Source organism: Cryptotermes secundus, unplaced genomic scaffold, assembly GCF_002891405.2.
Source record: "Cryptotermes secundus unplaced genomic scaffold, Csec_1.0 scaffold349, whole genome shotgun sequence".
Taxonomy (NCBI): Eukaryota; Metazoa; Arthropoda; class Insecta; order Blattodea; family Kalotermitidae; genus Cryptotermes; species Cryptotermes secundus.
The window spans coordinates 341,425-364,979 of NW_019739217.1; the positions used below are offsets into that span (position 1 = coordinate 341,425).

General features: G+C 41.8%; 1 protein-coding gene across 4 annotated transcripts in view; it reads right to left on the bottom strand.

The window, feature by feature from the left end:
• The window catches only part of LOC111871709, a 95,028-nt gene that overhangs the window by 17,841 nt on the left and 53,632 nt on the right, over positions 1 to 23,555 (bottom strand). For all 4 annotated transcript variants that reach the window (XM_033754367.1, XM_023864984.2, XM_023864983.2 and 1 more), the window contains exons 3-9: positions 19,038 to 19,170; positions 18,090 to 18,226; positions 14,537 to 14,658; positions 8,140 to 8,284; positions 5,248 to 5,360; positions 3,926 to 4,151; positions 977 to 1,096 (exon numbers count right to left, since the gene is read on the bottom strand). In XM_033754367.1, the coding sequence (XP_033610258.1) occupies positions 977 to 1,096; positions 3,926 to 4,151; positions 5,248 to 5,360; positions 8,140 to 8,284; positions 14,537 to 14,658; positions 18,090 to 18,226; positions 19,038 to 19,170 (996 nt within the window). The remainder of the gene's footprint in view (positions 1 to 976; positions 1,097 to 3,925; positions 4,152 to 5,247; positions 5,361 to 8,139; positions 8,285 to 14,536; positions 14,659 to 18,089; positions 18,227 to 19,037; positions 19,171 to 23,555) is intronic.

Genomic DNA, 23,555 nt, shown 5'->3' on the forward strand with positions numbered 1-23,555 from the left:
AAGGATTCAACCATAGACTCTGCCGTGGTAGATAAGTTACTTATGTCAGCTCCTGGCTTGACAAATCCTATTACTCTGGACATTTTAGTTAAGTTGTCTTTGATCTTATCTACACAGTCTCTAATATGGCTATCACCAATGAATAAAATTAAATGTTTAGTCTTATCAACTAGAAGATTCTGCTCTAGACTTGCATTTTTGTTTGAAATTTGCATGTCAGTATCACTGTCACCACTTTTAACTGCAGACAAATCGTTTTCTGAAAACTTTGAATAAGTACTACAAGGGACACAATCATTCACTATCACAGGGATATGAAATTCTGGCAACAGGTCTTCTGCTTTCTTGTATCTACTAGTCCTTGATGAAATAGGTTCCTTTGCAGTTGAATCTTGGTTCGTTGCATTAGATTTGTGACTTCTCATCTTACTCTTCTCGATTTGCCTAGGCTGATCCTTTTCTAGGTTATGTAAGACTCCAAAACTATTTGTAGTTCTTATCGTCGTTTCTGTAATTTTACTATAGCTAACAGAATCCATCTCTTGTGAATGCACAGGTATATGCGTCCAATTTTCAGCACTTAGCGATAGTTGGAAAACTTCTTCATGGCTACGTGCATTTGTGACTAATCTATCCATTAATACATCAGTTTTTTGGTCTTCCTTCAGGATTTCAATAACTTTCATTGCTGATTTTAATTCAGAAATAAATTTCGTTAACTCAATTTTATATTTAATGCAACCTTCGCATTTAAAATCACATTCCTCTTTAGTCAAATCCACAAAATCCTCCGCAGACTTATTACTGGCCGTTGTTGCGTCCGCCATATTATGCGTTTGGACAAGTTATGGGCTCTATTGCCCTACATTTATTAAAATAACACTCTTAACATACATTTACTCAGCATCACCAAATTTGTATACTTCAAACTATACTAATTGTAATCTACACATTTTGAAGTAGTACTCAGACTTACCATCATAACATGTTCCAGTTTTATCACAGTTGATATCATTGCGAGTTAAATTGTTCAAAGATGGATCCACTGTGGTGTTAATTTCTGGTGGTAAGTTTTCATGTGGGTTGCTAGCTGTCTCTGCAAAAATAACAGAGAGAATTTTATTCAAAAGGCCACTTGAGATACTGCAGGTTTTAACCTTTTGCAAATCATGTACTGTCTAGACTGGCTTCAGGTGCTTGGACTGAAACTGCCACAGCAAAGGAGTTCAGCTTATTTTTAATAATTTAGTATATACCATTTCTGACTAATGATGACTTTAAATGTGGCATGTTGATGTCTGGAGGAATGGACAGGCTTTCACTTGAAATATTTCGGTTGTTGTTGGAGGGTTATATGAGGAAAGTTTCGTAGGGTTCTCTATACATCTACATTCATCCTTAATGTATCTGCAGTCATCCTTAAACAGCCTTGCTTGCCATTTCTAGCAGGCTGTTCTATGTTAGAGCCTGGCATTTAAATGATTAAATTTTTCATTGTTACCCACATCCATTCACAGCTTCTATCTTCATGCACTTGGGATTCTGTTATATCTATCTGTAGGATTGTTAAAGCATTTGCCTAGAGGTACCAAGAACACACACACACACAGAAAAAAGATTTAAGTTTCCAATCAAGAAGAGAAGTACATATCTCTTGAATGCAAGCAACATGAATTGCCTTTGTTTTAACCTCCTGCTAATAGCTAGAAGCTTGTCCTTATACCCCATACTGAGCCAGATTAGTCCCACTTACTGCCCCACTACATATTATCATAAAATTTGCTAGTATTAATTTTCAACAAAATGTCAGTTTGTGAAGTGATCTCTTTCCAAGAGGTTATCCACACAAAATTCTATATTATTTTCTTGTTTCTGCACTGTATGCTTAACTAAGTCAGTCTTCTTGACTGAACTCCAAAACCAGCATATCATTAGTATAAAATGTGAAGCACCTAATTAATATTCTCCAGTTTCTTGTAACCCCTTGAAGCACAGTGGTTACTTGTATATAGGTACTATTTGCTTCATCCCCCCAAATCTCTGCATTTTGTCCACAAAATGTATCTGTTTCATTCTGCATGAATCTCAAAATAAATGGCACTTGTTTCCTTAAATATCATTAACTGATGGGTCTTAACCTTAGACCTACACAGTGTTTTCTGTGAGGTGGGAACTATTTCTTAAATCACATTTAAGTGAATTTTAGGCTTCAAGCAGCAAAGTTCAAGTATTGTTCATTCTTCAGATATGGCAGGGCCAGATTATCGCAGGGCTTCATTTGGAAAACTGTGTCCAATGTCAAAAGATAAAGTTTGTTTTAATTTGCTTTTAAACAGGAACTAGTACAAAATGAAGGGAATTCTATTTCACATTTGAATAATGGGGCATACAGACTTGTTTGAGGCAATGCCTGCAAACCAAACAGCAGAATGACATCTGTTGCTAGTGACAGATTCTTGATAAGCTGGAATAGACACTTGCTGCTACAGAATGGTTCGGGGAACACATTTCTGCAGCAACAAAGTGATGCAACAAATGGAGGTACTGTTGAAAGACAGTGTGTTTCCTACTTTGTCCATGATGAGATGTTATAAGAAAGGGACAATGTTAGAGCTTAAGTCAATTCTGTACAGGAGTCTGTTATGAGAGGACTTAAGAATCTCCACTGTTAAAATTTGTTACCAGAAAATGTGTAGAGTGAGAGGACTTCATGTGTACTGTAGTTACAGTGATATTTGCAGTGTGTAATTCAGTGAGACTGTTAATAGTTACTTGTAATAACAGACTGAGAACACTAGACTCTGTGCTCTAGTGAATCATACAGTGCTCAAATCAGTGATAGTGTTGTTATAGTTCTATGTAGTTACAATCTGTAAGTGGTCAATAAATCCAATATCCAATCCAAACCCCATGAAGAATCACTCTGATATGTGACAATATGTACTTGGAAACATCAGAAGGCTTCTTTTGTTTGGTTTTTGCTTTTAATATATATAAACAACACAGGAGCTTCTCAGAAAATGCACTCATGTTTTTTTTTACCAATTGCACCGGAGTCAAATACATTCATAAATATAAGTATCATTTTATAAATCCCAATTCATAAGTTAGTTACATATCCCCTGCTGTATATTCAAATGTAATTAAGTTCTTACTTTTATTGTTGTGTTTTCATTCACTTACAGGGTAGTTTCAAATTTCAGAACCTACAGTTACATCCTAAGTGCTGGGATAGCGCAGTTGGTATAGCAACTGACTATGGGCTGGACGACCGAGGGGCCGGAGTTCAAGTCCCAGTAGCGTCAAGAATTTGCTCTTCTCCATGTTGTCCGGACCAGCTCTGGGACCCAGCCAGCCTCCTATCCAATGGTTACAGGGGCCTCTTTCCCCAGAGGTAAAGCGGCAAGGGCACTACACTGACCATTCACCTCTAACTAGTGCCGAGGTCAAGAAAACGTGGATCTATACATCCACTCCCCCCATATGTCTTCATGGCATAGTGCTTAATTAGTTAAACACAGGGACAACTTTACCTTATAGTTAACTCTCAGTATTCAAAAACCTGGAAATTAGTCCTTTGGTACATGAGCTATGATGAACATATTACTGTGGGTGCACCCTAGTTTATATAAGAACAAGAAGTACCTGTTCCTCACCCTGAATATGATTGCTTCCCTGTCAACATCACCAAAGAGAGAAGCTAAAACCTTAACGAAAGGAATGACATTCAAATTAAGAAATCAGAGTTTACTCACAGGATCATAAGAAAAAATGGCCCATGGTTACTGTACATGTTGGCAACAGTATGCAGTAAATTTTATGGTACTCCTGAATCTTCTGTATTGGATCAGTAGTAAAAAAAATGGGGGGGGAGTTACTTTTCTATACATACTAGATGTTAGACTGTAACTGTCGACATACATACTCTCACAGAAATTCTCGTAGTAAGTGCCGACTCGTTCTCCGTTATCAATGAGTGGTCGTTCAGCATTGAGGTACGTGCTTGGTCCATCAGGCAATGTCTTGTGGTCTAGGTGGAATAGCTGGCAGTTGTAAGAAGTACCAACAGGTGCGCCTCGGTAGAGAAATGATCTGCATAGGAACTCATTTTCAATCTCACAGGCAAGTTGGCATGCTGACTCGCTGGTCACCTGGCAGTTAATTCATTAATCAGTGACATTAAAGTGATTTTGGACAATACATGGTATTATAATTTGACCTTGACCTGGTTCTGTAGGACTTGGGCTATTTCTGTACAGATGAGAACATTTTAGAGATGAATAAGAGTCAAATGCACTGAGCAGAAAGATGAATGTGGGCCAAGGAAGATATTAGTTGACTAACAGCAGCAGAGAGGAGATTTTTTAAGAACTACAAAAGGGAGAAAAAAATGAAGAATAATTCATGCAAAACAGAGAGAAGTTAAAGACAGACATCTTGGAACATAAATTGATAAATAAGAAAATACAATGTATGGACATCTTTTAAGGATAAATGAAGGTACAATGCCAAAGAAAATTTTAACACGAACCTATAAAGAAAATGTCTGTAAGCAAGATCAGTTCAATATGGGAACAGCAGGTTAGGAAAGATGGTGCATACAAAATATGAAGGTCATGGAACACAGTGAAATGGAGGACCTTTGGAAGACCGAAATATTGGAGAGGCTTTGTTGCTAGGCAACCCAAGCAGAAATGTCTGAGGAGGAGGAGGAGGAGGAGGAGAAGGATTGAAGTTTTATTCAGATGGTCAGGTGACAGAATTTCAAATCAGTGGTAATTAAAATTTAAGATCAGGTTACCTAATAGTGCATTATCAGCTATGAACCAAAGGCAAAGAAACCCATTTATAAGATCTAAAATATTTTGACAATGGCTAGTGATTTTAGTGGCCTGTCTGTTGTAATGCATTACTGATTTTTGTCTCCATAAATGTCAATTTTGTGCTTCAATCAAAAGTTAATTTACAGAAAATACTGTACCTGTAAAAACCCAAGCCAAAAGAATCATTTAAATAATGGTTTTTTAATTATTTTCCAATAGAAAGCTATTCTACATACTACCAGCTACAAATGCTGTAGATTTCTCTAGAACTTTACTAAATTTTCTAGTAAGCTACAAAGCTAGACAATCATTGTCTTGGGGAGGTGGGAGGGGGTCAGTTCTCTGGGCCTAGTTACAAAGTTTAACTTCTAGAAAGTGGTTATTCTTTTCTGTCGTATTAACAGCACTGTAAGCCCATACATACCTGTAATTCCTTATCGACATAGTAATGTAGACTGGCATATTGTGACACTTTGTCTTCATTTACTCCAATGCGAGGTACCTGGAACTGTCTTTTCGCTTTGCAAGCCTGGTTGGCTGAAATTTAAAAATCACATAATTGTCAAGGAGACATTTTCATAAGTACAAAGAAATTTTAATTTCATTATAAAAGCTTAAGAAAGACATATTTGGGGGGGGGTGAGTTTCCCCATACACTGAGACCTGTATTGGTCCATTGTGCTTCCCTCTACGATTTCTACCAGTCTCTATATCCTACCGGTACTGGTGCTTACCATCAGTCCTGCCCAGCCAGCGAGACCGGCTCTACTAGCTGAGAGGTATCTATAATGCTTGCCCCATCTACCGGAGGTATTAGTGACTGCTGTCGGGCGGCAAACGTCTGCAATTTTGGCTCAGTGACCTCCTTTGGGGATATGAGGTTCTTTAACGTGCCGTTAAGCTACGACACAGTACCCACGGCTTAAAGTCCCTCCCGGAGGACTTGTTCCCTGAGTTTTTCCGCCCTTAGAAATTCGACGACCTCCGCCGGGTATTTGAACCCACGTACTACAAGTCATGAGGTGGGAACATTACCTCTAGACTGCGGAGGCCGCTTTGGGGGGGGGGTTAAAAACTGATGTACTTATGACAGTGACTGCCAAATAAGCATGTCCTTAGGCTGCAGAATATCTCCTTTTATTTCCAATCATTCTTAATAATGGAATCCATGAGCTAACTCACAGTTTATTGGCTATGTACATGTGTAATGCCAGGGCTCTTTTCAGAGGGTGGTAGCCAGCACCATAATTGTCTATAAAAGGGCAGTAAGTGGCAAGATTCTTTCCAAAAGAGGGCACTTACATTCAGGATTTGTGTGTGTGTGGGGGGGGAGGTTGTCAGTGCCAGAATTTCCTCCAAGGGTGTAGCAACCAGAGGGTCTATTGCCAGACCTTTAAGCCATTTAAGAACATTTCTACAGATCTCTCTTAGAGATGTAGACTTTGAAACAGATGATGCAGCAAATTGCATTCAAGATTCCTTTTTAGTAATATTTAATATACAGTGGAACCTCACTTAACGAGCACCTCTCATAACGAGTAATTCGCATAACAAGCAAAACAAATTGTAAAAAAATGACTCGCTTAACAAGCGACATTTCGCATAATGAGTGACAAGAGGGGAAGTCCCGGATTGTGCGCTTGCTACCTCAGTCTGTGTTTAGCACTCGTTCCGCTAGCATCTTAGTGTCGCTTGTGATCACACATTTTTCCAAACTTGTGTTCAGACATTATTTGTGATTTTTTTTTTGTGCAAAGTTTAATAACCCTTGCAAAAATGTCCCTGAAGAAAAAGCCGCAAAAAGACAACCATAAGAGAATAAAAATAACCATAGAAATTAAACGTAAATTCATTGAAAAGCGAGAATGAGGTGCGAGCGTGGCTCACAATCGGTCTACATCAAAAATTTGCACGATATGGTGTTGCATTGTGTTTCACAGCAAGAAGTTGTGGACGAGAGTTTCTCAGAGGAGGAGGAGGAGGAGGAGGAGGTAACAGCAAAGCAACAATCTTCTGGCACAATAAGAGAAATGCTGAAAGCATGGGAAACTGTTGCATCGTACATTGAGAAGCATCACCCTAATAAGGCAGTGGCTATGTGTGCTACAAATTTATTTAATGATAATGCTGTGTCGCATTTTCACCAAATTTTGAAGTGTCGGCAAAAACAAATGTCTCTAGACAGCTTTCTAGTAAAAAAGAATTGGAAATGTATCATAAATAATAAACTAATCATTTTTTTCTGCAAATCGAATTCGCATTCCAGGTTGGTTCATTCCGCATAGAAGAAAAGATGAAGATAATTCATGCTCCTTAACAATGTATATATAATTTTCTTTGAATAAACGTTATACATAAAATTTTTTTAGTATTTTTTTTTGGCATGGAACACATTATCGTATTTTACATTAATTTATACGTGAAAAATTGTTTCGCTTAACGAGTGTTTCACATTATGAGTAAGATTCTGGAATGAATTATACTCGTTAAGCGAGGTTCCACTGTATTTTCTTCGCCTTTAATTCTGAATTACTTTCTTTTTCCATAGAATCCAGGGAGGGACAGACATCTAGCTTACCCCCAACCCCCACACCATCATAGGTATGAGTAAACCCTTAAGATTTTTCTGTAATCATGTCAGGTTTCACAGTTAAATAAGTTTATATCCTAAAACTTCTGCCCTTGTCGGGGGTCTGTTCTGTGCTTGGGCCTTGGGCATTAAGCAAACAATCTTTCATTTACACTTGAACATGATTTCTTTCTTCTTTCTTTCTTTCACCTTCACTTCAACAAAGGACATTCATGAGAATGTCAACAACAATATAGTAATTAGTCCTGAATTTATTTTCAACCTAAAGATATCAATATATTCAGTGATTTACAATGACAACAAAATATTCTTGGGCTCTGAATTCAGCCGTAATACAGCACAATCCTGTTGGAGCTGAGGTTGTCATGGCAGTGCTATTTTGATAACAATTTGCTTTCTGCTGGCTTTTTGCTTGTACCTTGCTTGCTTTACTCTTCAACTTGAACAAGGCAGTACTTTTCTCCAAGAAATCCATAAACCTTTACTAGACTACACAGTACTTGTAATGGTAGTTCTCTGTCGTCACTCAGCAGCTGTTCACAAACGAGCGACAGAAAAGCTAAACTTTGATACTGAGACTTAATTGGCAGAGATCTATTCAGAAGTGCTTCAGGAGTACTACTGGCTGCTGCCAAATCTTGAACACTCAATAATTATATGATTCTTACTTAATGTAAAACAGGCCTGCTTCATGACTCTGTCGTCTGAAAAACTATTTTAACTTACCCTTAAGGCAGAGATTTTCAAAATAGTCAACTCCTGGAGCATCAACAAACTGAACATATTGTCCAGTGGTGCGCCGATCTGAATCGCTGAGATGACATTGCAGCGTGACGTAATTATACTCCACAGAGCGGCAAGTGAAGCGATGCTGGGAAGAGAACATGTTTAAATCACATTAAATAGAAATATAAGAAGGTAGACCTATCCCTGTAACAGACTGTGGAGGCCCATAGGGTTGTGAGACATGGAGGCTTCCACATTTTCTAGACAATCAGCTCACAGATGGTGTTGAGGTTGTCAGCCTTAAGCACCAGCTGACCGCCCTTTACTCCCAGGAAAATTCCCGGTACTCATTTCTCTTAGAGGTTGATTCGACCCAGCTGAAAGGATTAGGTCAACTAAAAAATCCAATGACCTCGTTAGGAACTGAGCCTGAGACCTTCTAGCTTGCAGCTTCAACCAACTATGCTACCATGTGCCCCCTTTATATATAGTATAAAATTATTCCTATATCTGTAAGAAATAAATACTAATTCTGTTAGTTGTTGGCTGATACCCAAGAGGGATGAAGTAACAGAAGGACGGTGAAACTACATACTGAGGAGCTTTATAATTTTTACTTCTTGCCAGACATTGTTAGGATGACCAAATCAATGAGGGAGAGAGATACATCATGGTATTCATATAGGAGAGAAAAGAGATGCACATGAAATCATGGTCAGAATACCTGAAGAAAAGAGATGATTTGGAAAACATATGCCCAGATGGAAGAATAATATTAAAATGGGTCTCAAATAAATGGGACGTGATGGTATTGACTCAATTAATTTGCTCAGAATTGGGTAGACACCGTTACAGAGGGCATCACTTTGAGGAAGCTATTTCCAGTGCTATATCCACCGTTTCCAATGATACATGCAGGGACTAATATATGAATGTACATTGTAACAGTTCCCTTTTAATGTGTGTTGGGCATTCTACTGATACAGTGTCTACCAAGTTGCTAAAGGCCATTTCTACCCTAAGGACAATACAACTGTGATCACAATTACCCATAAGAAAAACATGGTGCAAACCACAATGATGTAGGTCATTTGACCAGCTTAAAACAGGAAACGTTCACGACATATAGTATTTCATTAAGCCCAAAAAAAAGTAACTATTTGCCTCTTAAAAGAATCAATTACAAGAGTGAGCAACTAAGTGTATGCCCTTCCCTATACTTTGCATATACATGTTTCTACTCTGTATATTTTAAACAATTTTCCAACAGTACAACGGCATTTTCAGACTTCTACCAACACAGTTTGGTAAAACATTGGCTCGACTGCGCCATTAAGAAGTATAAGGGAGTAATTTATAGATCCTGTATTCATGACATTTGCACTAGTTGGAGGCGAGGTAGCAGATACACAACCCGCCAGCTTTAGCCCCGAGGAAAGAACCCCCACCACCCATTGAATAGATGATTGCTTGAGCCCCGGTAGTGGTATGGACGACATGGACAGGAGAAAAATCTTGCCTCTGTCGGGATTAGCATCTTGGCCATCCAGCTCGTAGCCAGTCGCTATAATGTGTTATCCCGACTACCAAAATATACAAATTATTAATAACAATTTAGGCAAAGCCAAAAGCCAAATAAACGAATTAAAAACAAACACTAAAAGTCAGGGCGGTCGATAAGAATGCTCTTAAACGACTTAAGTTTTTAAGTTAATTTTTGGCTAACCTTTCCCGGAAAACTGGCCATTCTTTTCAAAGAAATTGTCCTGGTGGTGCCCACGCAGGGTGTGATACATTGATATTCATTGGCTGCTTTTCGTAAGAGACACCTGCATTAATGTACCTACAACTTGCATAATTTGTGCAACAGCTTCGACATAAGGTAGACAGCAATGGGCCTACTACACACTACCATTTGTCTCTAGTAGTTCATGCTCACACATTATTGGTCCTCCACAGTGCATGTCCACCTACCAGGACAGGATGCTAAACTAAGTGAAACGTATGATCCTATGCAACAACGATGTAACTATTGACAGAATGGGTCCGGTTCTTACGCGTTCGGAGCCAGATAGGGTTGGTCACCATGAATTTTCTTTCTGCTAGTGGTGGAAGAGGTTACGTTGAAATGTGTCTGCTAAGGAGAAATTTGACAAACGCTTCCTTCTTAAACTGAGCAAAACAAAATGTTATCATAGCAAATGGGGATTAAGATAATATATCAAACGTTCTGTTCACGTAATAGGAATATTTACTGCAATGGCTGCATTTTTAGCTGCAGTACCACGGCTAAATATCCAAATTGACAGTACATCAGTATGCCGTTACCAGTAGCGGAAAAGGGTGTGTTTGGATTTTTTTAATGAGTCAGTGAATACAGAATGGGACACAGAAACTTCCGTTTTTTGAACGCGAATAAAAGAAAAATTATTGCTGATAAACAAAATTTATGTTTAGCTAACGAGAGAACATACTTTAAAGTTTTAGATCATGTTTTAAACACCGTCCTCTATGCACTGATGCAATCGTTTTCTGAAGTTCCCCTCTGCACGTTCCAACATGTGCACCGGAATTTGGACTAATTCCTGCCGAATAACATTCTTCAGCTGAAGCAGATTTGTGGGGCGATGTTTAAAACCTCTGCCTTGAGGTATCCCCATAAAAACAAATCACAGGGCGTTAGATCAGGTGAGTGCGCTGCCCACGGGATGTCACCTCGAAGCGAGATGAGCCATCCGGGGAACTTTGCCCTCAGAACTGTCATCGAAGCTCGGGCTGTGTGGGCCGTGGCACCATCCTGTTGGAACTAGACATTTCCTAGATGCATTTCTTCAAGAGCTGGTTCGAAATTTTTTAATCATGTCCACATACCGCTGTGAATTGACAGTAACTGCATGATTGTCTTCTTCAAAAAAATTAGGGCCAATAACTCCAACTCTCGACAACGCACACCATACTGTCACCTTATCACTGTGAAGTGGCCTCTCATGGAGCTCTCTGGGATTGTTACCACTCCAATAGCGCATATTCTGCTTGTTGACATATCCGGATAGGTGAAAATGTGCCTCATCACTAAAGAAAGCAAGTGCGTCAGGGGATAAAGTTTCCAATAACGTTTCGAACGCCATTATTCGGTTCTGGAAATCACGTGGTCACAATTCTTGCACAACAAACCATCTTATAGGGATGGAAATTAAGATATTCGTGAAGAATTCGGCGCATTGAACGATTGGATATGTCTAGGGCGACTGCATGTCTGCGAGCGGAGCATCTTGGAGATCTCAAAATCGACTGTCGAACTGCCTCCACATTTTCTGAGGTCGTAACGGTCCGTTGTCGTTCTGATGATTTTTTCACCACACTCCCGGTTGTTCTAAAGTTCTCTACCCACAAAACAATTGATTTCCGGTCGGGAACCGGACCTCTGGCTTTAATTCCGAAGTGAGAACGGAGCGCACGCTGCACCGCCACGTAGGAATGGTTGTTCGAAAATTAGGCTTCGACAGCAAACGCACGCTGCTCACTCGTCGACCTCATGTTTCCTACTGAGGGGTATTAGACAGAAACTTCCGCGACTGCTGCGTTCGCCGAGCCTATCCCCACTTTTCTGCGACCTCCCTTCCCTTCACAAAGCGTCTTCACAAAAAGGAAGTTTCTGCGCCCTACTCTGTATTTTGTGGTGTAATGTACGTGATAATGTGCAATCGTGATTTATTGTAGCAAAGATAAGGCCGTACTGTTTAAGACTGGAATCTGTGCCATTATTGGTAGATGTCAATGCGGGTCAGATAAGGGAAAATGATCTGTGTGTTGTGTTCTGATGGAAGTGCATTTGTGTTTAAGGACATGAATATATGGAAATTATATTGTGTTTTAGGAAACAGGATCATTTAGAAATACTGGTGATTCTGACGAAGTTAAGAGGTGAAAATTAAATATTAATGACAGGATTCTTGTGAAAGTGCTCACGTGATCATCAAGGAACCGACACTCAAGTAAGTTAACAACTTCACAACTTGTAGAAATTTGCACAAAATGTAACGCTATTTCGTACAAGTTAACAGTTGTAACCTTAGATTATTATTAAGTATTTTTATGTGTGCTTTATGGGATTTCCGTGACCATCCGCGAGAAAGAACAAACCATTGTCGAATGCGTTGCATTAAATTTCGATATATGTAGATGAGCCATACAAGAAAAGTAAGTCATGAATCGCCGCTGTTGTATACAATTATTTGTTGTTATGTGTCGTGATGTGAAGTTATTTATCAAATACCTTTAGACGGAATGAAATTAATACACTTTTACTGGAATTTATTGCATCATTAAATGGGACATTTGAATAAAATTTAAGAAGTATACGCTTTTACAGGTGCCTCAAGCAGGGACACGTGCGATCCTGCCGTTGTACCATTTCGATCACTCGCTAAGCTGTACCGACTACACGTCTTTCTTTTAGCTTCTGTGGTTTCACAGCGATACAGATGTGTGTGACACTGAACCACTTTGCAGTTGCCTTTAAATTCGGTTCGACACGTCATCAACTTCTTTCCATGTCAGAACCTGAATCAAACCTGTATTATGTTCTGCTGCTGCAGAATCGTCCCTTATATTAATGCTGATTCTGCACAGCCCAATATTTACACGGGGTTCCTACTGTCATCTTAGATTTTCATAGTGGTTCGGTTTTGATGTCGACTCAGAACCCTCAGGATGGAGGCAGTATATGCCTCCGAAACACATGGAACACTGCCCACACCCACACGATGAAATTACCCAAGAGTAGACTGTACATCTACATGAGGTTCCTCGCTCACACACGCACACAAACAAAATCATATCAAATCTCACACAAAGAACAATTTCCCAAGAAACCTAAAACTTTAACACGCATTTTTCTCGCGGTGTAGCCAAGGATCTGTAGTGCGGGATCGGAGGCAGTGGATGTTCATACCGCCATTTGTGAGCCGATTGTCTAGAAAATGTTGGGAGCCTCAACGTCTCATAACCCTATGGGCCTCTCGGCCTGTATAGCTTTACCCTTCATATGCATGTGTTGTGCTGTGAGCAACAAGAAAACAACCGACGTTTCAGAGGAACAGGTCGCCTCCATCTTCAGGAGCTCTGCTTGCTACCTGTCTCACCCTGGTATCCTGGCTTATCCTGCGGCCCTGGCAATGGCGGCAACATGTTCCTCCGAAACGTCAGTCGACTTTCAACGGACTACACGTCGTTGTATTCCAGTTGTACAACTCTTCAACAGGCAGTCGAACTCGCCCTAACAACTAATAATAATTCTAGTATACCGCAGCCAGTGCTCCGCTCTCACATGCCTGTGTGCATGTCACTGGTGTTTTACTGAAATCCTTGAATGGGATGTTTTACCGCACCTGAGCTACCACTGCTGATACCTTATACCTGAAGTCACCCAAATCTGTCTTATAATTCAGTCCGAATGCCTTCCTCACACACCCACGGATGAAATTGCGTCCAGCAATTGACGCCCAACCTGAGTGTGAGCGGCTGCATCAGAGCTCTCAAGGCTCCTGGAGCCATAAACATGAGTCACGTTGGGCTGTGCTGGTGAGGGCCAGCAGCAATTGATGCCCAACCTGAGTGTGAGCGGCTGCATCAGAGCTCTCAAGGCTCCCGGAGCAATCAAATATGAGTCCCATTGGGCTGTGCTGGTGAGGCCAACAGCAACTTACTACTCACTTAAGAGTGTTCCCCAAGCTGTGGGGCAAATAGAATTGAACTGCTACACATTGTTGCGCCAGATCATAATTTGAGAACCGCTCCTCCCCTATTTGAAGGGATTAATTTAGTAATGAAAATGGCAGTGTGACCTCTATTAGCGGGTAACCGTATCACAAGAAGTTTTGTAAGAACTGATCGCCTACTTTACTTTGATATGATACGGACCGTATAGAAAACGACACCTCCAGCAATTTTTCACTGCAGCGGGAAAGTCTTTATCGATTTGTCACCCAGCAACGATACAGGGGGATACACACACACAGACCCATTGACACACGTGTCCAACAGTTCTTCTACTGTTGCGTATATTCTGCACCGGGGAACGTGTTTACCGAGCCGTTGTCTAGCAACAATGGGAGGGATACACACACAGACACAGAGCCTCTGATGGAAGGGATTTATGATTACGCCGTGAAGATAGGCTTAGGTGCCATGATGTACGAGTACATATCAAGTTTCATAAAGATTGGTTGGGGTGGGGGATTGACAGACGCACTAGTATAGAGGTCGCATAAGTTTACTTTAGGAAAGAGGGCAAAAATAGAGTTTTTACAGAGACGGCGGGAGACACACACAATGACTGCTTCCTTTACAAATGAAGACAAGTGAGCCAGATACACAAAATTTGCAGATCACGTACCTCATTTAAGCAGGCAGCTAGACACGTTTCTTTTGTCGACGTGTAGATGAGAACATTGTCGAGGCCTCGAATCATTTTGTTAGGAACTCGTTCGAAAGCCCAAGGCCTGAGACAAACATTATCTGCAACACAAACATTGCATGTGAGACAGCCTGAACCACAGACTGATACAGATGGAGCACAACCTTTCTTAATGAAAATCAGATGGTAGCTCATGTAGCCAGGAACTTACCTTACCGTATATGAAACCTGAAGGTTCATTACCATGTTCACTAGAGCTCGCCATTTGTCTGTATCCTGAACAAAACTATTCCAGGTCCACTCAGTCTCTTTTAATATCAATTTTAATATTGTTCGCCCATCTACACATAGGTCTTCCAATTTGTCTCTCTTCCTTCCATGTTTTCAATCCAAAATTTCGAATACATTTCGAGTCTCCCCATGTATCTTGCATACCCTGCCAATGTCATTGTCATTAGTCTGATCGTTGTAGTGTAATAATGGACGAAAATTCAAAATATTGTATATTTTTTCCATTCCCTCGTTACTTATTTGCCTTTACCTACCTACCTATGGCTCTACAGCCCTCTGTTGGACCTTGGCCGCTTTTCAGTTTCTTAATCCTATACGCAGTCGGTAGGACTCCTTGGACGAGGGATCAGCCCATCGCAAGGCCGCTACCTACACACAGAATAAACGCACACAGACATCCATGCCTTGAGTGGGATTCGAACCCACGATCCCAGCGTTCGAGCGAGCGGAGAGAGTTCATGCCTTAGACTGCGCGACCGGTCACTGTGATCGGCTACTTCTGTGCCTTTAGGTCCAAGTACAATTTTCTTCAGCTCCACATCCTCAAACACACGCAGTCTTTCTCTAGTATGCGAGATCTAGACTCATACAAAGCAGCAGGTAAGATTATAATTTTGTGTATTATATTCCTTGACACAACCAGGAACTATTTTTTTTGTAAAGCGGAATAGAAAATTATTAAATGTTAAGATTTATTAGGGTTTCTTTCCAGTTTTTCTAGGGTAGATGAGCGGCTCTTAGCATCTCAAGAGGCGCTCTTGTTCCAAGGAATTGCGTCGTTTGTTAGTCTTTAGTCGTGTTTAATCATGAGTATTTACTCATTTCTTATTTTGTAAAATATATTTTACTTGTTAAGCCAATTGATGCGGGAATGTAAGAGTTCTGAATGTATGGGGGTATAGACACAGCTGTGGCATGGGCCCAACTGAAGTACCTGAAGCATATCACAGCCCTTGCCTCCATACCCGCAATGCTAGTTTCGTTGTTAGTGACTTGCGTGGACGCAACACGAATTGTTTTGTTTTTCTGGGAGACACGGGTTTGCAGCCAGAGAAATTTCCTTACACACTTTCGTTTGAGCCGTTTAAGGGAGGTTTCCTAATTGCCTTAGAGTATTCAGAAGAGAAGAATAAGTTTTTGAAAATAATTTTAATTTTGCGTACATTTACTTCATTTTTAACCTCTTTTGATTTTCTCTCCAAGACTTGAGGGGAGGCGGATGACTGACTTCTCCACACCTCTTCTGACACCCATGATGACGTGTCATCAAATTGTTTTCGCTGAAAGTAAAGTGTTCATTTGTCGGCTCATTATTTGAATATACACAGAAATGCTTCACTGTAGTTTTACCAGCCATGGTAAAGGTAAAGCCATCCCTGTAACAGGCGGTGAAGGCCCATGTTTTTTAGACATTGAGGCTCACACATTTTTCTAAACAGTCGGCTCACAGATGGCGGTGAGATTGTCGAACTAACTTATGCGCCGGCCGCCCTTTACCCCCCAGGAAGATTCCTGGTACTCATTTCTGTTAGAGGCTGAATCAACCCAATGGTCATAGTGCGACTGGAAGGAGTATGTAAATTGAAATAAATCCACCTCATTGGGACTCGAACCCGCGACCTACCTGCTTGTAGCATTGCCATTCACGGTACACTAAATAATTCTTTATTATGTATTTTTGTCCTGTACGGTTTGCAGTCAGCAGAATATTGTTCGTGAACTAAGATAACTGAAATCGTGCACGTTTCAACAACACATGAGGCAAGATTCAGCGACCATTTCCACAGCATCCAACCATGGCTTTGTTAAAAAGTGGTGATCTTCCAAAAGGGATGTGTCGACGATATTATGACATGTAGATCCCGTTACTAGGCAGTGGCCTGTAAACAACAGTATAGGAATGGTGTTTTCTGCGCAGTCCATGCCGATGGCTGCGCATGCAACAGTGGAGGAATACGTCATGCCATCGCTAGGCAACAGTTGCACTGCAACAGGGGAACGGTCTGTGCTGAGATGTTATAAGCAGGGCCATCTAACTTTCTGTGAAAATGTTCACAGTAGACACGAAGACATTTCTGCAGATCATGATGAGCTCAATGGGACAGCCAAGAAGACACAATCATGGAGATCACAGAAATTGAATTAAAACTCATGAAAGCAAAATTACTGTGCTGGCGAGCACCAGTAGCGATTGTATTCGACAGACAGACCCGTCCTCTCGTCAGAGAGGGTGCCCCACATGAACAAACCAGCAACTGTGTGACGCTCATAAAAAATTGATCATGGGCCCCAGATGGGTGTTTGACATCGTGACAGACTGATCGACTGACCGTCGGTCGTAACATAACTTTGATTTTGACTTTGGTTGGTAAGTTAGTTAGATAACCGCTGGAGTTCAATTGTTGTGAACTGTTGCTGTGAGAAGCTGGTAGCTGAGCCCGGGCACAGTTAGGGAACCCAGAGGAAGGGGAACGTCCTCAGTTGAAGCAACGGCTAGTGAAGACTACCAGACTGAGAAGACATAGTGTGTTCTGTAGCGACTCGTGAAATGTGTAGAACAGTGAGAGCATTATCCTTACTTGTAGTTACGAGTTGCAAGAGTTCAGTAAATCTGAACACCAATCCAAACTCCGTCTTTAATCACTAAAATCATATGAAATATTATGCTTAATATTACTTGGATTCTGAACCTAATTCATTGTGTTGCATTCGGGAGAGATCATTTCGGAAAATAAAGTCTTTTGTTTCAGCATTTTATAAGGGTCCCAACTGAACAGATCTGTATTTTTTTTCCAAATTGTTAAAATTTACATAAAGAAAAGAACACAATAGACTCAACTGTGTTAAAATAAGAAAACAAAAGTTTATTTTCAGTACAAGAGATTAGAACAACTTATATTACTTTTTTTTTTTTTTTAATTTGTTGTTGGAAGACCTAAACGTAAACTGGGGGATGATGCTGAAATGTATCCTAGAAAAGTTGGCTGGGTTGTGTTAAGTGGTTTCTTCTGGCCAAGAATAGGGACCAGTGGGGTCTTGTGAAAACGGTCATGAGCCTCCAGGTTTTGTAAAGCTTCTGAATATCTTGTGTGGCGGATTCAGTTCCAGTGAGACAGTTATCTTCTTCAAGTGCAGTAGCAATATCATGGGTCATTTATTTTGAACTCTTAAACAGCTTCAATAATAAATTACTTGTTATAACAATATTATATCTTCTCTTAACAAGAATTATACAATTTACCTGATCGTAACTGCATCTTGACCATGTAATAGAGGTTAACGGATCTTTGTGGCACTGCAGTTGGGTTGTTGGCTGAAGTTTCATTCTGCAACTGACACAGTGTCTCTTGTATCGGAGTCAGCGGATTCACCACGAAGCTGCAAAATGGACGTTTAGAGAGTTTACACACAGATGGTACCAGATAAAGAAGGTAAAAAAAAAACTATCCCTGTAAAAGAACGTGGAGGCTGATAGGGATGTGAGACATCGAGGCTCACACAGTTGGCGGTGAGGTTGTCAGTCGTACGGCCTGGCCACCCTTTATCCCCCATGAAGATTCTTGGTACTCATTTCTGTTTGGGGCTGAGTCGACCCCAGGGCCATAGTGCGGCTGGAAGGATTAGGTCAATTGAAAAATCAAATGACCTCACCGAGAATTGAACCCGCGACCTTCCGGCTTGTAGTATACTGCCTCAACAACTGCGCTAGCGTGTGCCCGATACCATATAGAAGCTTTAAAACGGAACTTGTTTAATATTGGGCGAGTGAGCCTCGGGACAAGTGGGAAAGTGATTTTGACATCAGTGGTGCAGGTCTTCCGCACACGTTCCAAGTGTGTTGTACCATCCCATTCTTTAGCAGTAGGACTGTATTTGGTAAGAGGCAAAAGTGGTCACTGTGCTTAATTAAGCACGAAGCCATGAAGTCATACTGGATAGTGGAGGTACAGCTCCACCATCCTTGACCTCAGCACTAGACGAAGGTGAATGATCAGCTTCACGCCCCAGTCCTCTTTACCACTAATACTCATTGGGTAGGAGGGTGTATGGACCCTCACAGCAAGTCTGGACGTTGTGGATTAGAAAAAATATATCTTGTACCTGCCGGGAAGTCGAACCTCGCCTGCCCTGCTCGCAGCTGGCCGGTATACCGACTGAGCTATGGAGTCAGTGATGTACACGTATGTACCTGAACGAAGCAGCCTGGCAGTCGGGCTCCTCGCGACACCATCCTTGGCATTCGTAGAGAGAGAGGTTCTTCACTGTGTAGTAAGTGCTGCCTCTATAGTCGAGTTCTGTCAACTTCTCGAACGCCACTCGACCTGGAAACATGAAATATCGATTACTGTACAGTGGACTCGCGCATCACTTGCGCGCTTCATTCAGGCGATTTGAACCATACAAATTCCTTGGCCCGTAGTCTATAGCGACCGAGCGACCAATTCCCCAATGTCTGGTCTAAAGTCACTTCTAAATCGTAAATACGCTTGGATGGGCCCACCTCCAACGCTTCTCTATCGCCCCCCCCTTCCACGTAGCGCCCACTGGTTCATCCCACCGCCTCTCAGTGGGCAGTACAGCTCACTTTTCGAACCTAGCTGATTCCTCAGTCGAAATTCGAGCCAGTGACCCTCGGAACAGAAATCATAAGCTTTACTACTTAAGGCGCAACCACCCAAAGTAAGTAAGCATATTTATATCTATCTATGTCTCTACAGACCTTCTATTGGACCTTGGCCGCTTTTTCAGTTTCTTAATCCTGTACACAGTCGGTATGACTCCTTGAACGGGGGATCAGCCCGTCGCAAGGCCGCCACCTACACACAGAACAACACAAACAGAATAAACGCAAACAGACATCCATGCTTTGAGAGTGATTCGAACACACGATCCCAGTGTTCAAGCGGGCGAAGACAGTTCATGCCTTAGACNAAGACACATCAGCTGCTGGTCTATACTGATGATATGAATCTACTGGGTGGTAATATAAATATATATATATCGTAAAGAAAAAAAAACACAAACTTTAATTGACGCTAGTAAGGAGGCTGCTCTAGAAGTAAACACAGAGAAAACTAAGTATATGTTACTGTCTCGTCACCAAAATGCAGGGCAAAATAATGCCATAAAGACAGCTAACAGATATTTTGAAAATGTGGCACAGTTCAGGTATTTGGGAACGACGATAACAAATCTAACCCTGATCCAGGAGGAAATTAAAGAGGCGATTGACCTCGGGTAATACTTGCTACCGTTTAGTCCAGAACCTTTTGTCTTCTCGTCTGTTGTCCAAAATCATAAAAAAATGAATATACAAACTATAATTTTGCCTGTGGTTCTGTGTGGGCGTGAAACTTGGTTTCTGACATTAAGGGAGGAACATAGACTGAGGATGTCTCTGAACAGGGTGTTGAGAATATTTGGACAAAAGAGAGATGAAGTGACGGGAGGCTGGAGAAAACTACATAATGAGGAGCTTCATAACTTGTACTCTTCTCCAAGTATAATTAAAATGATCAAGTCAAGGAGGATGCGATGGACAGGGCATGTAGCACGAATGGGGGAGAGTTTGAATGCATGTAGGATATTGGTGGGAGAGAGAAAAGGAAAGAAACCACTGGGAAGGCCAAGACGTAGGTTTGTGGACAATATTAAGATGGATCTTAGAGAGAGAGAGAGAGAGAATGGAATGGGATGGATTGGATTCATCTGACTCAGTATAGGGGCCGAGTGCAGGGCTCTTGTTCACACGGTAATGAACCTTCGGATTCCATACATTGCTGGGAAGTTGAGTAGCTGCACAGTTGGCGGCTCCTGAAGAAGGACTCAGCTCCGAGAGTGACTGAGTGAGCAGTCGGTACGGATATGGGCTACGGGGCTGGACGATTCTTGCTAAGGCAAGATATTGTTCTCGTTTTCACAGCGTCCAGACCGGCTCTGGTGCCCACCCATCCTCCTATCCAATGGGTATCGGGGGCTTTTTCCCCAGGTGTAAAGAGGCTGGGGCGAGAAGCTCACCGCTCACCTCCATCTAGTGCCGAGGTAAAGAACAGCGGACCTTCACCTCCACTCTCCCACACGTCTTCATAGCGCGGTGCACAGGGACAATTTTACTGGCTTACATCAGGCTCTGTCGCGCTTACGGTCAGTGAACGGCGTCCCCTTGAACTTGTGACATGAATGTTCATTATAATCAGGTTCGGGCAGAGTATCCACTTGCGATGTAAGTGAAGTGCCGGTGAGACAACAGCACTTGTTTCTGGCCGTGCGTGTGTACCGGTCGCGTCGAGTCATATGTGTCGAACTACGGGACTGCTCGCACAGTGTCTGGCGGTACCGTTAGTTCAGCAGAAACGTGCAGTATGTGATAGCTCAGTCGGTATAGCGACGGGCTGGACGACCAGGGTTCGATTCCCGGCAGAATGCAAGAGATTTTTCTCTTCTTCACAATGCCTGGGCCGGCTCTGGGACCTACCCAGCCTCTTATGCAATGGGTACCGGGGGTAAAGCGGCCTGGGCGCGACTCTCGAACAAACTATGAACGAGAGATCTGTACAAATTTCAAAATAAAGCAACAGCACAGTTACGGTTCGCGTATTCAAATGCCGGACTGCTGGCTAGAAGTCCCCTTGCATCCGGAAAGGTCCTGCTGCCAGACAAATCCATCAAAATATTCCGTGGTTTTCCTCTGCCCTAGAGAAAATGTTGAGTTGGTATCCAAATTCCCTCGTCGCGCTGTTTGCTTCACACGCAGGAGACTACACGTATTTTGAAGGTACTACAGAGAGTCAGAGCCGGTCACGGTAGCCGAGCGGTCTAAGGCATGCACTGCCTTCGCTCGCTTGGAAGCCGGGATTGTGAGTTCGAATCCCACTCAGGGCATGGATGTTTGTGTGCGTTTTTCTGTGTTTGTGTACAGGTAGAGGCCTTGCCACGAGCTGATCACCCGCCCAAGGAGTCCTATCGTATGTCTAAGATCTAGTAAAACCGAAGTGAAATGGAGAGTTTCATGGAGGCAGGCCTAGGCCCAAATGAGGGCTGTAGCGCCAATGGGGGAAAAAAATATAGAGTCCGAAACGTCCGAAATCAATAGCATGTTTAAATTATATCGGAATATTATGCATGAAATTTGAACCACGTCTGTTACGAATGTTCCTTAGAAATTTTTGCTCGAATTCGTTACTTTAAGTATTATATTGCAGGCACCGTACTCAGTCGGTCCAGTGACGAGGCTACTGTCTGAACGCAAGGGCAAGAGACATTTCTCTGTTCCACAGCTTCCAGACAAGTTTGGGGACACACCCATCACCTTCTCCATTGGCTACTGGGGGTTATTACGCCAGTGGTAAAGCGGCCAGGGCATGAAGCTGACCATTCGCCTCTATCTAGTGCTGAGGTTAAGATTCCTTGTAACTGTACCTCCACTCCCCCATACGTTTCAAGGCTTGGTGCTTAATTAAATACAGGGACAAATTATCGCGAAGAGTTCTGTCTTCTGGGTATGACGCCGTGTAGTCCGTTGAAAATGAACATACAATTCGGAGGAACGTAGCCTCAATTTTCCTGGTCGAAGAAAAGCCAAGCAGCATTTTCCTCCGAAATGCCAGTTGAGTCTCAGCGGACTACGCTGTAGCTCCCCATAACCACCGCTGTGAGAACCTCAGATTCTTTAAATTACCTCGTCCCGTCGTTCATCTGGTGGGACTGCGTGAAACCACGACTGTCCTCGGTCAGGATAATGAGTGTTCTGGCCGCAATTCGAACCGGGTACCTCACGAACACAACTTGGAGGTGATGCCGCTTGGGAAGAGGTGCTCAGTATTGTTTGTACACTTAAATAATTGTATGAAGTAACGCCAAAAGGCACGCGGTAGCGACACTGTGCTACAAGCCGGAAAGTCGCGGGTTCAATTCCCGATGAGGTCATTGAATTTTTCTTTTATTAACCTAATCCTTCCAGCCTCACTATGGCCGTGGGGTCGACTCAGGCTCTAACAGAAATGAGTCCTAGGAATTTCCCTGTGGGTAAGGGGCGACCGGCGCGTAAGGCTGACAGCATCACCGCCATCTGTGAGACGACTGTCGAGTCTCAGAAACCTGTGGGCCTCCACGGCCCGTTAGAGGAATAGCTCTACCTTTTAATGGCAAGAGTTTCATACAGGAAGTGTTTCTCTAGAGCAGGGGTCTCCAAATTTTCGAACCGCGGCCATCTTAGGTAATTCAGCACTTTCAACGGGCCAGATAAAATGAGAAATTAATAACTCTAGGTATATGAGTTTTATTGAAAGCACAGAATTTCGTAAACTAAATACAAAGTACGTGAGAATAAATTATCGCATATTAATGACAACAGACAGTAGCAGCAAATGCTCATATTTCATCACAAATTATAATAAAACAATTAATGTGAATGATGGAACTCTTTTTGCATTCTTAAAATCTGATTAAATTGAGGTTCAAATTTTGAAACGCTAATCACAAGTAGCGACTTTAAATGTTCATTGGATAAATTTGCCCCGTATTTCGACTTGGCGTACTTCGTCTGGGAAAAAGTTTGTTCACACAGATATGTCGTCCCAAAAATGGAGATAAATTTACAAGCAAATTTCTTTAAATTTGGAAATTGCTCAGAGTTCAGAAATTAAAAAATTCGATCAAATTTCCTCCCTTGTATTTGTCTTTAATATGATAATTTTCCTGAAGTTCA